The sequence below is a fragment of the Tachyglossus aculeatus genome, chromosome 5, assembly GCF_015852505.1.
Source record: "Tachyglossus aculeatus isolate mTacAcu1 chromosome 5, mTacAcu1.pri, whole genome shotgun sequence".
Taxonomy (NCBI): domain Eukaryota; kingdom Metazoa; phylum Chordata; class Mammalia; order Monotremata; family Tachyglossidae; genus Tachyglossus; species Tachyglossus aculeatus.
In genome coordinates this window covers 47779606-47795687 of record NC_052070.1, presented here as the reverse complement: position 1 = coordinate 47795687, position 16082 = coordinate 47779606, and the positions used below count along the sequence as shown (strand labels likewise).

The 16082-nt window shown below is 50.0% G+C and overlaps 1 protein-coding gene across 1 annotated transcript in view; it reads right to left on the bottom strand.

The window, feature by feature from the left end:
* Nucleotides 1-6204: 6204 nt before the first annotated feature.
* Nucleotides 6205-16082, bottom strand: part of SPSB1 (splA/ryanodine receptor domain and SOCS box containing 1) — a 118812-nt gene continuing 108934 nt past the window's right edge. The window contains exon 3 of the mRNA XM_038746500.1: nucleotides 6205-7526. Coding sequence (XP_038602428.1) covers nucleotides 7399-7526 — 128 coding nt within the window. The 3' untranslated portion in view covers nucleotides 6205-7398. The remainder of the gene's footprint in view (nucleotides 7527-16082) is intronic.

The window sequence follows — 16082 nt, the reverse complement described above, 5'->3', positions numbered from 1 at the left end:
AGACTTGATCCCTGCCCACAAGGAACTTATTATCTCATTTCTCTGCAATTCCCCAAATGCCTCGTCCAGAATTCAAAGAGTGATGGCCAGCTGCCCACTTTATGGATGGGAAAACTGAGGCACCAGGGGGAAATGATACAGCTCCGATCCTTCCAATCAGGGAGCAGTAGAGACCACCCCCGTCCCCACCATGCCAATCCATCTGCAGGGTAAGGTTGGCACGATCAGAACCTAAACGTTCCCAGATCAGGAGGGGAAGGATGAGCAAAGTCTACTGCTTGGGCCCTGAAGGCGGAAACCAGACAGACAAGAGTTTGTATTGACGGTCCACAAAGGGCCTCCTCTGTGAGCTCCCCCTGCCCAGGAAGACCAGGGGACTCAGCTGTGACAGGATGGGAAACACAAAGATGGTTCAAGGAGGTCGTTGCCACCCCCTCTCTGGCCCAGCCAGCTGCCCTCTGCCATGCTCCTACTCTCAGCCTTAAAAAGTCACACCGGGCTCCGCAGCAGGCTCAACAGCAGCAGCCGTGCAGCAACAGCAACAGCAGCTGCACCAACAGCAGCCCTTCTGCGGTGGCTGGATCCAGGGAGCGCGGTTCCCGTGGGGTGTCAGGTTTCTCCTTTCTCCTCAAGAGACGGTGGGCCGCAGAAGTTTCAGGCGGGAATGGGAATGGGAACGTGATGAGCTGGGCCGAGAGCCCCCGGAGTCCCTGGGACACAAGGGCATTTGATGCAGCTGGGCACAGGGCGGGGGGGACAGAGGGGAGGGAGGGAGCAGGCGGGCCGGCTCGTTAAGGGCTTGCTCATGCAGGACATCATTTGTGCACTCTACAGCGCAGTCCCCATCTCATGATTTCCGCCCCGGTTGCCATGGTGCCATGCCAAAAACACAGCAAACTCTGGGCCCTCAGCAGGTCATTTATTTCAAATATTCCCTGCTGCTGGAATCCAACCATGTTTGGGTGTCTGGGCTGGAGAATGAACTAATTGCTCTGTGTTCAGCCCCATCCTCGGTCCCTAGGCTTAGTTTAGGATTCAGTAAAGCCCACATTCTTCCCCCTTCTGCTCCTTCCTCTCCTCCCTGCCCCTCACCTTTTCTCCTGACTCTCCTCCTCTTGCCTCTCCCTCTCCTGCCGCTCCTTCATTCATTCAATCATATTCATTGGGTGCTTACTGTGTGCAGAACATTGTTCTAAGTGCTTGGGAAAGTACAATTCAACAATAAAGTGACATTCCCTGCCTACAACAAGCTCACAGTCTACGGTGATAATAATAATTATGTTTTTTTAAGCACTTACTATGTGCCAGACACTGGACTAAGTGCTGGGGTGAATCCAAGCAAATCTGGTTGGACACAGTCCCTGTCCCACGTGGAACTCACAGTCTCAATCCCCATTTTACCTCCTGACTCTCTTTCTCCTCCTTCTGCCACTACTCTTTTTCCCTCTGCCTCTTCCTTCTCCTCCTCGTCCTCCTGGTCATCCTAGGGCTGGAGAGGGATGGGCCGGGGGCCGTCTTCCCCCCTCTATCCAGAGGCTGCAAACATTTTCTTCTCCTTTCGGGAATGGGAAGCCAGGCTGGCGCTCAGGGAGTGATTCCGACCACATGTGCCAAGTCTGCTCAGCTGGCTTCGGTAACACGGCTTCTCTAGCACACAAAGACCTGCTGCACAGCAGAACAAAAGCCCTTATTTTCTCCGTGCCACTACCACCCACGACCGCAGCTCCCCTCCTCCACTCTCCCTTTCAAAGGGAGCTCGTGTTCCACAACCCAGACTTGAACTCCAACCTAAAAATAATTTTAGGCCACCCTCCCCCTAACCAGACACGTCTGGAAAAGGTAGCGTGCGAGCCCTCGGCCCCACAGCCCGGCGCACCCCCAAAACGCTCCTGGGAGGGATGGCCAGGACCTCCCCGGCCCACCGTCTTTGGGGCGCAGTTTCAGTGGCTGGTGCCAGAAAAGTCGGATCCCAGGTCAGGCAGGTTATATAATGCACAGAAGTGGGGTGCATGGGTTCTCTCGGGCTCAGCCCTAGAATAGGTTGGGCAGCCTGATCCAAAAGGCCTTATTAGTATGGAAATTGTAGGGCAGGGGCAGGGGCAGGGCAGATCTGTTTCTGAAATTAAGCCACAGGCTCGCCTGCCCCACGCTTCAGCAGTAGGGTTGAGGTCAGCCCTCCCCCTCCTCTCCCATGAAACCCAGCCCTCACACTTCACTCCTAATAGTGATAATGACAACTGTGATGTTGGTTAAGTGCTTACTATGTGCCAGGCACTGTTCTAAGCGCTGGGGTAGATACAAGGTAAATGGGTTGGACACGGTCCCTTTCCCACAGGGGGCTCACAGTCTTAATACCCACTTTACAGAGGAGGGAACTGAGGTACAGAGGAGTTAAGTGGCTTGCGCAAGGTCACACAGCAGACAAGTGGCAGAGCCTCTCACTCCAACACACTTACTGTGACTCAATTTCGCCTCTGGCTGGCAACTCATTGCTCACAACCTCCTTCTTTCCTGGAATTCTCTCCCACTTCACACTCAACAGACTACCACTCTCCCCATCTTCAAAGTCGTTCTAAAATCATATTTCCTCCAGGAAGCCTTCCCTGCCTAACCTCTCATCTCCTCACTCTAATCTCCTTTCTGCGTTGCCAGTGCACTTGTGTTTGTACCTCCTGAACACTTTAATACTCACTCCACCCCTGCCCCCAAAGCACTTAGTTACGTATCCTTACACAATGCTGTTTCCTTCCTCACTAGATATGTAAGTTCCTTGAAGGCAGGGAGCACGTCTACCAACTGCTGTACTGTACTCTCCCAAGCACTTAGTACAGTGCTCAGCACAGAGAAAACTCTCAGTAAATAACAATGATAGATTGCCTGATAAAAACATTGGAGGAGCTAATATGGTCTGCAGGCATTTGCCTACCAAGGCTCTAAGAGTTTCTGAGTGACTTCAGGACTCTTTCCCTCCATACTGAACACGCTTCTTGCTGCCATCCCTGCTCTAGGGGCACATTGACTCCAATGCTGAGAACGGTGCTTGACACATAGTGAGTGTTTAACAAATACCATCATTCTAATGTCAACTGTGCAGCTTCAATCAATGGTATTCATTGAGCACTTACTGAGTGCAGAGCACAATATAACAGAGTTGGGAGACATGTTCCTGTCCACAATTCATTCATTCATTCAGTCGTATTTATTGAGCGCCTACTGTGTGCACAGCACTGTACTAAGCGCTTGGGAAGTACAGGTCGGCAACATATAGAGACTGTCCCTACCCAGCAACGGGCTCACAGTCTAGAAGGGGGCGACAGACAACAAAACAAAACATGTAGACAGGTGTCAGAATGAGCTTACAGTCTAGACAGGAAGACCGACATTAATTTAAATCATTTATGATACGTAATTTAAAGATATGTACATATGTGCTGTAGGGTTGAGGGTGGGGCAAATATCAAATGCCCAAAGGTCACAGACCAAGTGAACAGACAATATAGAAGGGAGAGGGACCAGAGGGAAAGACAGGGGAGAACTCTGCCAAGGCTGGGCTAGGGTCCCATTTCAGACCTCTTCTGACTGGGGTAGGGATAAGAGAGGGGATAATACGATTGAATGAATGAGAATAGTGACTTCATAGCAAGTACATAGGTTGTTTAATACCAATGACCTCGTGGGTTGCTGAGCTTTAAAAGTTCCAGGAGCCCAAGGGGTTGGCCAGCCTTGCGAGTGTTGTGCACACATATGGCCCACCTAGAAATGGGGTGACAGCTCAGGCTGGGCTGTAGGACTTCAGCTCTACCCCACTATCCCCAAGAGAGGCTGGTTGTGCACTGGCATGGGGGGGTCTGAGGTCCCTGGCCCCCGTGGCAATGGCACCTCCCCTGCCACCCCTCAGCCCTGCTGGGGAAGGTGACTCTTTGGGAGCAGGAAAGACGGGCGTATGGGGATGGTTGTGGCCATTTTGACATGGGATGGCCCTGCCTGGAGCAGTAAGGAGCCCAAGGACATTTCCCTTTCAGCAGGGGTGAGTGGTTCGTTTCTTGTGGTTGTTGAATCATTATTTCTCTCCCCGTGCAACTGTCTTCCCTATGCCTCTTGAGAGTTTGTGCCCCTGAGAGGGCAGGGACTGAATCTGAATCAATAATGATATGCCTTTCCTGAGAAGCAGCGTGGTCTAGTAGAAAGCCTGGTTCTGAGAGTCGGAGGATCTGGGATCTAATTCCAGCTCTGCCATGTCACTTGGGCAGGTCACTTCACCTCTCTGTACCTCATTTCCCTCACCTGCAAAACCGATACCTGTTCAATCATTCATTTTCATTCATTCAATCGTATTTCTTGAGCACTTACTGTGTGCAAAGCACTGTACTAAGCTCTTGGGAGAGTGCAATGCAACAGTAAAAGGACACATTCCCTACCCACAACAAGCTTACCATCTAGGGGTCGAGCTTACAGTCTAGTTTACCTGTTCTCCTTCTTAGACTGTAAGTCCCACGAGGGTCTTAATTATCTATCTACTCCAGCACTTAGCACACTGCTTGGCATACAGTAAGTGCTTAACAAATACCAAAATTATTATTATTATTTCTCCAGGGCTGCGAAAAGTGCTTTGCATAAAGTAAATCCTTTCCAGAGCTCATGAACAGAATTAAAACAGTGACATCAGCATGGTTTAGTGGAAAGAGCATGAGCTTGGGAGTCGGAGGTTGTGAGTTCTAATCACAGCTCCGCCACTTGTCTGCTGTGTGACCTTGGGCAAGTCACTTAACTTCTCCGTGCCTCAGTTACCTCATCTGTAAAATGGGGAGTAAGACTGTGAGTCCCATGTAGGACAATCTGATTACCTTACATCTACCCCAGCACTCAGAACAGTGCTTGGCACAAAGTAAGCGCTTAACAAATACTATCATCATTATTATATCACTGCTGCGAACAGGGGGAGATCCCCTCTCCACTTCCCCCAGATCTTCATAATAATAATGATGATGGTATTTGTTAAGCACTTACATTGCAAGCACTGTTCTAAGTGCTGGGGTAATCAAGCTGTTCCACATAGGGCTCACAATCTTAATCCCCATTTAAATAATGATGGTATTTGTTAAAGGCTTACTATGTATTTTATAGATGAAAGTAATTGAAGCACAGAGAAGTGAAATGATTTACTCAAGGTCACACAGCAGACAAGTAGCAGAGCCAGAATTAGAACCCTGATCCTCTGACTCCCAAACTCGTGCTCTTTCCACTAAGCCACACTGCCCTCCCTCTCCCTGACCGCCCCCCAACCTACAGGCCCAAAGACAGCTTACTATACACAGGCCTTTATATTTAATAAATTTTATTTCATTATTAGGATACTGAATATTATCTACAGCCATAAAGTAGAAAGTGAAGAGACTGAAAACTGTACAAGCAACCATGTTGGGGAAAGGGGCAGGGACCTGAAATGGGAGAGACCCTTTCTCCCCCGCACTTCCCAGTGTGCTGGAAGACGACTGGTCACGGCATAAAGCTATTGTCCGGAAGGGCTCAATTCTCTCCTGTGCAACATGTGGAGGACACCCAACCGGCAAGAGAATGGAAGATTCCCCTCCCTCCCCCAAACAGTCCCAAACAATAATAAATGGGGGAGAGGGGGTGGTCTTGGCACCAATTCTGGGCTTTCAAAAATATACTCTACAAGTAGATTTTTTAAAAAAGGTACCCTACAGCAGCTGTTTAAAAACACATCTTGTATACAGACAAGTATATATTAAACATTTTAAACAAATAAAGTCATCTATTGTACCTGTACAGAACTGAATGAAATTTGGATCCCAAGAAAAGAGGTGGAGACGGAAGAAATGTGCAAAACAAGGTGGCATCACGGACTGCTACTTGGAAGCAACACTAGGGAGGCCTGGAGTCATTTGGAAGATTTCTCTACCTGGTTGGCAGTGGTGGTGGCGGCGGCAGCAGCGGGAGCAGCAGCAGGAGAGCACTTTAGCTCGGAGTCGTGAGACAGGCCGTGTTTGAATGAGGAGCCGGACAGCTTTTCCGACTGACTCCTCCGCCGGAATTCCTGACAAGGAGGGTAGGAATCAGTCTCCCCTCACGGGCTGTCCCCCGCTGGGAGTGAGGTGAGCCTTGACGGTTCCTCCCTCACCATTGGCCAAAAGGGCCGGCCTTGCTTTCTGCCACGGGAACAGGGGGATGCCCCCAACAGATACTGCCCAAGAACCCCAAGGGAAAAAATTTTCAGGCGGTTTTCCCAAGTGGAGGATATGCTTTGGCCAAATTGTTTTCAGGAACACTTTAGCACACATACCCTAACCCTCCCTCCCAAAGGAAGTATACCCCTTGTGAGAGCAAGAAGGTGGGTGGGTACGGGAAAGGAGGGCAGGGTTCCTGTGTGTTGATCCAGGTGGGTCCGATGAAGACGTCCATATTGCACGTGGCACCTCCAGTCATGGAGGGACCCAGGGCAGCAGGCCTCTGCCACTGCCCAAACTCTCTCCAAAACCACAGGTCAACTCAGAAACATCCATCCGGCCGCCGGAAAAGGAGGTTGGCGGGGGTGTGGGGGGTAAGGAGGACCAGGGTCACGTGTGGCCGGGGCAAGAGGACCCAGCGGACAGAAGGGACAGAACAAAGATTTTCTACATGGAATAAATAATGGACTCTTTTTTGTCTATTTAGAGAATAAATAATGAGGATGCAGGGTGAGAACATCCCTCACGGGACTGACACTAGCTGCTGCTTTTCCACCTTGTCCAGGTCCAGGCTTTGTGTTCAAAAGGCTCCGTGATGCATTTTTGGTGTTAGAAGCTTAACCTACTGCGGCACTTTCTTTTTCTGGCCCAGGGCCGCCCCGGATAGCTCTGGGACTGCCAATGGGCTGAAAGCATCTCTCCAGCTCCTCACTGGAGATGGTTTCCCTCTAGACTTTGATAAAGTTTGGGATGCTAAGGGAATGTCTTTCTCTCTGGGCAGAGGTGGAGAGGTCTCTTACCCCCAGAGCTAAAGAGCTAATTCCTCTAAGTGTTGTTTATTCCATTGTGTTTTTTTTTTAAGGAGGATGAAGGCAGTCTGCAGGAGGCTCAGCCTCTCTTGGCACAGAGGCCATTTCCAGGGATAGACAGAAGACCTCATTGGTTTTGGGGTTAGCTGGAATTTGGCATGGGCTCTGGTGGGGACAGGGAGGACCGACAGCCAGAGAGAACAGTGAGAGGCCGGTGGAGGTGACTGAAGGAGCTTCAGTGATTGGAGTGGGTGGTGGGAAGTGATGGGAGGGAGTTTCAGCCTGGCGATGCCAGGGAGGAGGGGAGGAGAGTCCCAGGAGGGCAGGCTCCTCAGGTGGGCACTGGTTGGTATTCCTGAAGGCAGCTATGTGGTGGAGGGAGTCCTGCAGCCGGCCGGCGGTCACTGATAGAGCAGGTAGCCCTTGAGGGAGGCTGGCAGAGGCAGGGTGTGAATTTCACTCAGACGTTCCTTGCCCAAAGCGAGGCGCACTGAGCGGCGACAGAGGTCCATCAGGGGCAGTGGTTCTGCTGCGGAGGACAAAAGACACACAAACATACACATCAGTCTAACCCTCATTCTGGAACAGACCCAGAGCTCCATGCAAAGGAGAGGAAAAACCCGTTCTAGGGTGGCCAGATCAGCGGGGACCAGCCCTCCTCCCACCAGGACAACACCGCAGCCCTAGCCCAAACCTGGAATCTGGGGCGAGCACCCCACCTCTCCCGCCCAGTCTACGTGTCCGTGCTGACAGCCAAAGGGAAACCATCCTTTCTCATGCTCACTGTAACTGCTTCAAGGCAGGGGTGGGGCCACGGACAGAGGGGACTCTGTGTCCCTTCTCCAGATATCTTTGGGGGTGTGGAGGCCCAGAGAGGTCGGCAGCAGCCCTGGAGAAAAGCCACATGGTTCTCTGAGCATCTGAAAACCTCAGGCTGCCTCGGCCACTCTGGAGGTGATGGCAGTGTGGGGACAGCTGTCAGGAGAAGCAGTGTGACCTAGTGGCCTGGGATTTTAGAAAGACCTGGGTTCTAATCCCAGTTCTGCCACTTGTCTGCTATGTGATCTTGGGCAAGTCACTTCACTTCTCTGTGTCTCAGTTACTTCTTATGTCAAATGGGAGTGAAGACTGAGTCCCATGAAGAACACAGATGTGTCCAATCTGATTAGCTTGTACCTACCCCAGTGCTTAGTACAGAAAGCACAAGTAGACATATCTTATCTTTAAAATGGGGATTGAGACTGTAAGCCTCACATGGGACAGGGACTGTGTCCAACACCATCTGCTGATATCCACCCCAGAACTTATTACAATGCCTGGCACATAGTACGCACTTGACAAATACCACAATTATTATTATTATTATAGTGCCTGGCACACAGTAAGTGCCAGGCACTTAAATACCATAAGAAGGGTGGTGGTGATGGTGGGGGTGGTCTTGGAAGGTCTCAGGGGGTGGTCTCAGGAGGCAGGCATGAAAGCTCACGGAGTTGCTTCTGAACTCTGGGTCTCTGGCAAAATTCCACTTGAGGAGAATAGATAACTGGCCTGAGGAGACCATCAGCTGGTCTGGCTCTGGTCAGGAGGCTTTGCTACATTTCCCTGAGCCTTTCCCTCCTCTGACCCCTCCCTCCCTCTCTCTCTCTCCCCCTCCCCTCGACCCCAGCCAGCTGCAGCCCCAGCCCAAGATCAGGACCACGCATGCTGAACCTCGTGCCTGCAGGGCAGCTGAGCTTCCGCCCACCAGAGCAGAGCCAACACAGAAGCTTTCCAACAGCTAACAACCTGTTCTAGCTGCAGCCTTCACATCCTGCACAGGCTGGCTCAAATCCTACTGCCCCGACAGGGTCAGCACGCCCTGCCTTCCTGGTGCGAAGAGCCTGTTCCCTGATTTCACCTCAGTTAGCCTTCCGGTCAGGCAGAAGCCAGGAGAGTGTTCCCATCTGCCCGCTTGGCTCTCCTGCAGGCCTTCTGGCTAGCTGCTGGAGGGTCGTGGCTGGGGGCTCTCTGCACTCCAGGGTTCACACGGACCCCTCACTGACAACCAGGATTCTTATCCACGGATGGACCCACCGGCTCCCACGCTGTTCTGGAAACCTTCCAGCCACTGAGTCCCATTGTAACTTCCCTCCCCAGTGGACCTTCTAATAATGATAATAATGGTATTTAAGTGCTTACTACGTGCCAAGCACTGGGATAGATACAAGGTTATCAGGTTGTCCCACATGGGGCTCACAGTCTTAATCCTCATTTTACAGATGAGGTAACAGGCATGGAGAATAATAATGATGGCATTTATTAAGCGCTTACTATGTGGAAAGCACTGTTTTAACAGCTGGGGAGGTTACCAGGTGATCAGGTTGTCCCCCTGAGGGCTCACAGTCTTAATCCCCATTTTAAAGATGAGGTAACAGGCACAGAGAAGTGAAGTGACTTGCCCAAAGTCACACAGATGACAATTGGTGGAACCGGGATTTGAACCCAGGACCTCTGACTCCAAAGCCCGGGCTCTTTCCACTGAGCCACACTGCTTCATGAAGTGAAGCGACTTGCCCAAAGTCACACAGATGAGGTAACGGGCACAGAGAAGTTAAGTGACTTGCCCAGTCTCTTTTGCAGGCTCCTCCTCCCCCTCCCATCCTCTTACTGTGGGAGTTCCCCAAGGTTCAGTGCTTGGTCCCCTTCTGTTCTCAATCTACACTCACTCCCTTGGTGACCTCATTCGCTCCCACGGCTTCAACTATCACCTCTACGCTGATGACACCCAGATCTACATCTCTGCCCCTGCTCTCTCCCCCTCCCTCCAGGCTCGCATCTCCTCCTGCCTTCAGGACATCTCCATCTGGATGTCCGCCCGCCACCTAAAGCTCAACATGTCGAAGACTGAGCTCCTTGTCTTCCCTCCCAAACCTTGTCCTCTCCCTGACTTTCCCATCTCTGTTGACGGCACTACCATCCTTCCCGTCTCACAAGCCCGCAACCTTGGTGTCATCCTCGACTCCGCTCTCTCATTCACCCCTCACATCCAAGCCGTCACCAAAACCTGCCGGTCTCAGCTCCGCAACATTGCCAAGATCCGCCCTTTCCTCTCCATCCAAACCGCTACCCTGCTAATTCAAGCTCTCATCCTATCCCGTCTGGACTACTGCACTAGCCTTCTCTCTGATCTCCCATCCTCGTGTCTCTCTCCACTTCAATCCATACTTCATGCTGCTGCCCGGATTATCTTTGTCCAGAAACGCTCTGGACATATCACTCCCCTCCTCAAAAACCTCCAATGGCTACCGATCAATCTGCGCATCAGGCAGAAACTCCTCACCCTGGGCTTCAAGGCTCTCCATCACCTCGCCCCCTCCTACCTCACCTCCCTTCTCTCCTTCTACTGCCCAGCCCGCACCCTCCGCTCCTCCACCACTAATCTCCTCACTGTACCTCGCTCTCGCCTGTCCCGCCATCGACCCCCGGCCCACGTCATCCCCCGGGCCTGGAATGCCCTCCCTCTGCCCATCCGCCAAGCTAGCTCTCTTCCTCCCTTCAAGGCCCTGCTGAGAGCTCACCTCCTCCAGGAGGCCTTCCCAGACTGAGCCCCTTCTTTCCTCTCCCCCTCGTCCCCCTCTCCATCCCCCCGCCTTACCGCCTTCCCCTCCCCACAGCACCTGTATATATGTATATATGGTTGTACATATTTATTACTCTGTTTATTTATTTATTTATTTTACTTGTACATTTCTATCCTACTTATTTTATTTTGTTGGTATGTTTGGTTCTGTTCTCTGTCTCCCCCTTTTAGACTGTGAGCCCACTATCGGGTAGGGACTGTCTCTATGTGATGCCAATTTGTACTTCCCAAGCGCTTAGTACAGTGCTCTGCACATAGTAAGCGCTCAATAAATACGATTGATTGATTGATTGATTGATTGCCCAAAGTCACACAGCTGACAATTGGTGGAGCCGAGATCAGAACTCACGACCTCTGACTCCCAAGCCCGGGCTCTTCTACGCCAAGCTGCTTCTAAGGAAAGAGTGGGGGTGTGACAGACGAGGTTGTAGGCCTCTGTGGACGGAAACCCAGCTTTTCCCTTCCACAATGAAGGGATGAGGATGGGAAGCAAGGTCAGGGGATGGGCAGATGGAGGGAGTAGGGAGGAAGAAAGACCTGAAGATGCTCCCTGCTCCTCACAGCGTTCAGAATAGTAATTATGGTATCTGTTAAATGCTTACAACGTGTGTAGCGATGGGGTAGATACAAGATCATCAAGTCCCAGATGGGGCTCCATTTCAAGAAGTTGGGAGAACAGGAATTGAGTCCTTATGTTACAGATGAGGCCCAGAGAAATTAAGTGATTTGCCCAGTTGTGGTATTTGCTCAGCATTTACTATGTGCCAAGCACTATACTAAACCTTGGGGTGGATACACAATAATCAGGGAGGACACAGTCCCTGTCCCAAATAGGGCTCACAGTCTAAGTAGGAGGGAGAGCAGGTACTGAATTCTCCATTTACAGATGAGGAAACTGAGGCACAGGGAAGTTGTGACTTGCCTTAGGTGACAGCAGACTAGTGGCAAAGCCAAGATTAGAATCTAGGTCCTCAGGCTCCCAGGCCTGTGCTCTTTCCACTAGGCCATGCTGCTTTCCCACCCTGCAGCCACTCAATAAAGGTTGAGCCGGAGTGGCCTTGAGTCCCCCACAACCATGGGATCCTCCCTTCCGTCAACTGGGACAGCCATCCTCATCCCACCTGGGCCCACGGGATTGATGCCTGCCTTCCTAAACTTGAAAACACAGTGAGTGCCATAATTTAGGGCCACCAACTGGAGCAATGAGGAGCAAGAAGCAATGAGGTTTCCTCTGAATCTTATTTTAGCATTTAAAAAAAATAAAACAAAAAACTTTCCTCATTTGGATGGTCTTATTAATTTGCTATGTTACTCTCGGTGATTCATCACTGTCCTACCTGTCTCCCCTCCACTTAGATTGGGAGCAGGACCAGCTCTTCACTGTTGACTTTTGATTGACCTTGACGCTTAGTACAGTGCTTGGCACATAGGAAGCACCAATGATGAGGTGACAAGAAGCTGTGTCAGGAGTTTAACATTACTTGGAATTCAGGTGTTTGGAGCTGGGATTCATGCTCCCTTTGGGAGAGGCAGGTGAGCAGCACAAAATGAAACACCCCAGAGAGTCCTTGAGGCATTTCTAGGGTCACCCCCTTCCAGGCGATGATCAGAATCTTCGAGAGGCCTCAGCCTGGTGGGCCAGGGTGGCCAAGTGACATCCCTTGGGCTCACAGGAAGACCAAGGAGGGAGGGTGGACTGACAAGACCAGGATCTGAGCCAGGACACAGGGGCTCCTCATGGCCTGAAACCTTGGTTCATAAGCACTCTCTCTCAGAGTTTTGTTTCAGAGGTGAGATAAATAATCTTCCACATTCACCCCACACCCTCTGAGTCAGCAACCCCCAGGCCAGAGTCTGGTTAGACCACTTGGAATGATTGTCCTGGTAGGTTCTGCGCAGAAGATAGTGGGTGGAAGGGGTTGGAGGATGGCAGGGAGAGGTCTGTTAAAGTCTTTGTTTCTAATCTTTCTCCAGCTTAGGTGATCAATCAGTTGTATTTACTGTGTGCAGAACTCTACTAAGCACTTGGAAGAGTACAATATAGTAATCCCAATTCCACCACTTGCCTGCTGTGTGACCTCAGCAAGTCACAACTTCACTGTGCCTTAGTTTCCTCATCAGTAAATTGAGGATTCAATACCTGTTCTGCCTCCTACTTAGACTGTGAGCCCCATTTGAGCCTAGGACCGTGTCCTACCTGATTATTCTGTATCTACCCCAAGGTTTAGTACAATGCTTGGCACATAGTAAGTGCTTAACAAATACCACATTATAAGTCCAGGCAGAAGAAAGGGAATGAGCAGGGGATTAGAGGTGGGAGGTGAGAATGAGACCCAATGAGTAAGTTAACTTAAAAGAAATGAAAAGTGCAAGCTGGGTTGAAGTGGGAGAAGAGAGAGGATAAGTTGGGTGGAGAAAACTGGTGGAACTGGCTTAAAGCCAATGGTCAGGAGTTAAAAATCAATCAATGGTATTTATTGAGCACTTACTGTGTGCAGAACACTACATGGTGTTTGGGAAAGTTCAGTACAATATAGTTGGTACGCACAGTCCCTCCCCACAAGGAGTTTACAGTCTACTGGGGGAGGGAGACATTAAAATAAATTACAGCTGGGGAAATAAAAAAGTAAAAGCATATGTAAGTGTCACGGGGCTGGGGTGAGCATCAAAGTACTTAGAGAAGCAGCTTGACTTAGTGGAAAGAATACGGATTTGGGAGTCAGATGACCTGCGTTCTAATCCCAGCTCTGCCAATTACTTACTGGGTGACCTTGGGCAAGTTATTTCCCTTCTCTGTGCCTCAGTTCTCCTATTCTCCCTCCTACTTAGACTCTAAGCCCCACACGGGGCAAGGACTGAGTCCAACCTAATTAACTTCTAACCCCAACAATTAGAACAGTGTTTAACACCTAGTAAGCCCTTAAATATGTTAAAAAGGGTAGACAGCTGGGTGCATAGTCGATGCAGAGGGAAGGGTGGGTAGGGTAATTAAGGCTGTCAAAGAAGGCCTCTTGGAGGACATGTGATTTTTAGGTCTGTTTTGAAGGTGGAGAGAGTGGTGGAGTTCTTGCTCAATGACGAGAGGAATGAGCAGCCGACGAAGGTTTCAAGGGACAAGGGTTATGTGTACAAAAAGATGTTTTAGAAAAATGATCCAGGCAACAGAGTGAATGAAGCATGTGCTGGAGAGGAGGGAGACTGGAGGCCGGGAGACCAGTGAGGAGGCTGATGCAGTAGTCAAGGCAGGATACAACAAATGCCTGAACCAGCGTGTCTGATCGTTTGGATGGGGAAGACAGGGTGGATCCTGGAAATGTTGCGGAGGAAACAGGATTTATTAACAGACTGACTATAAGAGTTGAAAGGGATGGTGGTGTCCTGGATAATCCCAAATTTACAGGTTTAAGAGATGGAGTGGATGGTAGTGTCATCATCTGTGAAGGGAAACTTAGAGAAGCAGTGTGATCTAGTGGAAAGGCCACAGGCCTGGGAGTCAGAGGACCTGGGTTCTAATACTGGCTTTGACACTTATCTGCTGTGTGGCCTTGGATAAGTCACTTCACTTCTCTGGGTCTCAGTTACCTCATCAGTAAAATGGGGATTAAGACTGTGAGCCCCGTGTAGGACATGGACTGTCCCCAACCTGATCAGCTTGTTTCTACCCCGGTGCTTGGTATGGTGCCTGGAACATAGTAAGAACTTAAGTTTGGGAGGGAAGATGATTTCAGTTTTATACATGTTGAGCTTGAGGTGCAGGCAGGACATTCAGCCAGTTATGCCCGCAGGAAATATCTAATTGCAGAGGAGGTGAGAGGTGGGGCTAAGCCAGATAGATTCAGGAGTCATCCACATCAAGTTTCTTCTGCGGTCTCCTTCCTCTACCTCTGTCCCTTAATTGTGTGTGTGTGGGGGGGGGGGGGGGGGGGGGGGCACAAGGCTCTGTTCTGGAGCCCCTACTCTTGTTAGTCTACACTCACTCAGGGAACTCATTCACACACCGGCATCAGCTACCTCCTCTCTGAGGACAACTCCCAAATCCATCTCTCCAGCCCTGAGTCTCTTCTGACCCCCGGGACACCCCCACTGAGATGTCCTGCTATCACCACGAACACAACACACTCCTTCCTTTTTAAGTCTACTTCTAACTTTCCTACCTCAGGTCAGTAAATTCCACCATCCTGTCTGTCCCAGAAGCTTTCAGACTCGGAGTCATCTTTGACTCCTCGGTCTCCATCAATCTCTAACCAAATCCTGCCAGTTCTTCCTACACAACATCTCCTGGATCCACCCATTCTCCACCAAAAACGCTACCACTTTGGTAAAGGCTCTGGGCATATTGCGGTTAGACCATTCGATCAGCTTTGTTATTGGACTACCTGCCCTCTCCATTCCATAGTACAAGCTACTGTACAGATTATCTTTCTGAAGTTTCGCTCAGCCAACATCTCTCCGCTCTTCAAGACATTCTGCTGGTTCCCAGTGTACTTCTGCAGCAAGTAAAAACTCCTCATAATTATCGTCAAAGCTCCCCACCAAATCACACTATCTATGCTCTTCATCTGCTACTCCCTATCCTGCTCTCTTCAATTCTGTTAAGCTAATCTTCTAACTGTACCTTGTTCTTAACTCTCTTGCCTCTGTGACCTTGCTCACACTCTTCCCCGAGTTCTTTCCAAATCCAACACACCACAGCCCTCCACAGCCCTCCCCATCAAACACTTCCAGAAAACTCTCCTCCTCTAAAATGTCTTCCCTGATTAAGTGCCAGCACTCCAAGTCTCATAAACCCAAAAGCCATCTCTAGCACCTTTCTTACAGCCATCCTCACCACTTTATGAATACATATTAATGATTCATTCTAATCAATGAATTATAAATACAATCATGTATGTCTCCCTCTTTAGAGCATAAGGTCCTTGTGGGCCGGCAATGTGCCACTTGCTTGTGTGCTTCCCAAGTGCAAGAACAGTGTATGAACCCATTTGGTGCTCAGGAAGTGCAAGTACAACTAGGTGATAGTTAAAACCGAGAGAGTGGATGAACTCCCTAAGGAATTGTGCACAGTGAGAAAAGAAGGGGACCCAGAATTGAACCTTTAAATTGGGACTTGAAAAATTCCAGCTCTGCCACTAGCCTGCTGTGACACCTTGGGCAAGTCACTTGGCCTCTGAGCCTCAGATTCTTCACCTGTAAAACGAAGGTAAAGAAAACTGTTCTTCCTAACCCTTAAAGCCTGAGCCCTCTGTGGGAGATCTAATTATTCATTCATTCATTCAATCGTATTTATTGAGCGCTTATTGTGTGCAGAGCGCTGTACTAAGCGCTTGGGAAGTACAAGTTGGCAAAATATAGAGATGGTCCCTACCCAACTATGGGCTCACAGTCTAGAAGGGGGAGACAGACAACAAAAAACATGGAGACAGGTGTCAAAGTCGTCAGAACAAATAGAATTAAAGCTATATGCAC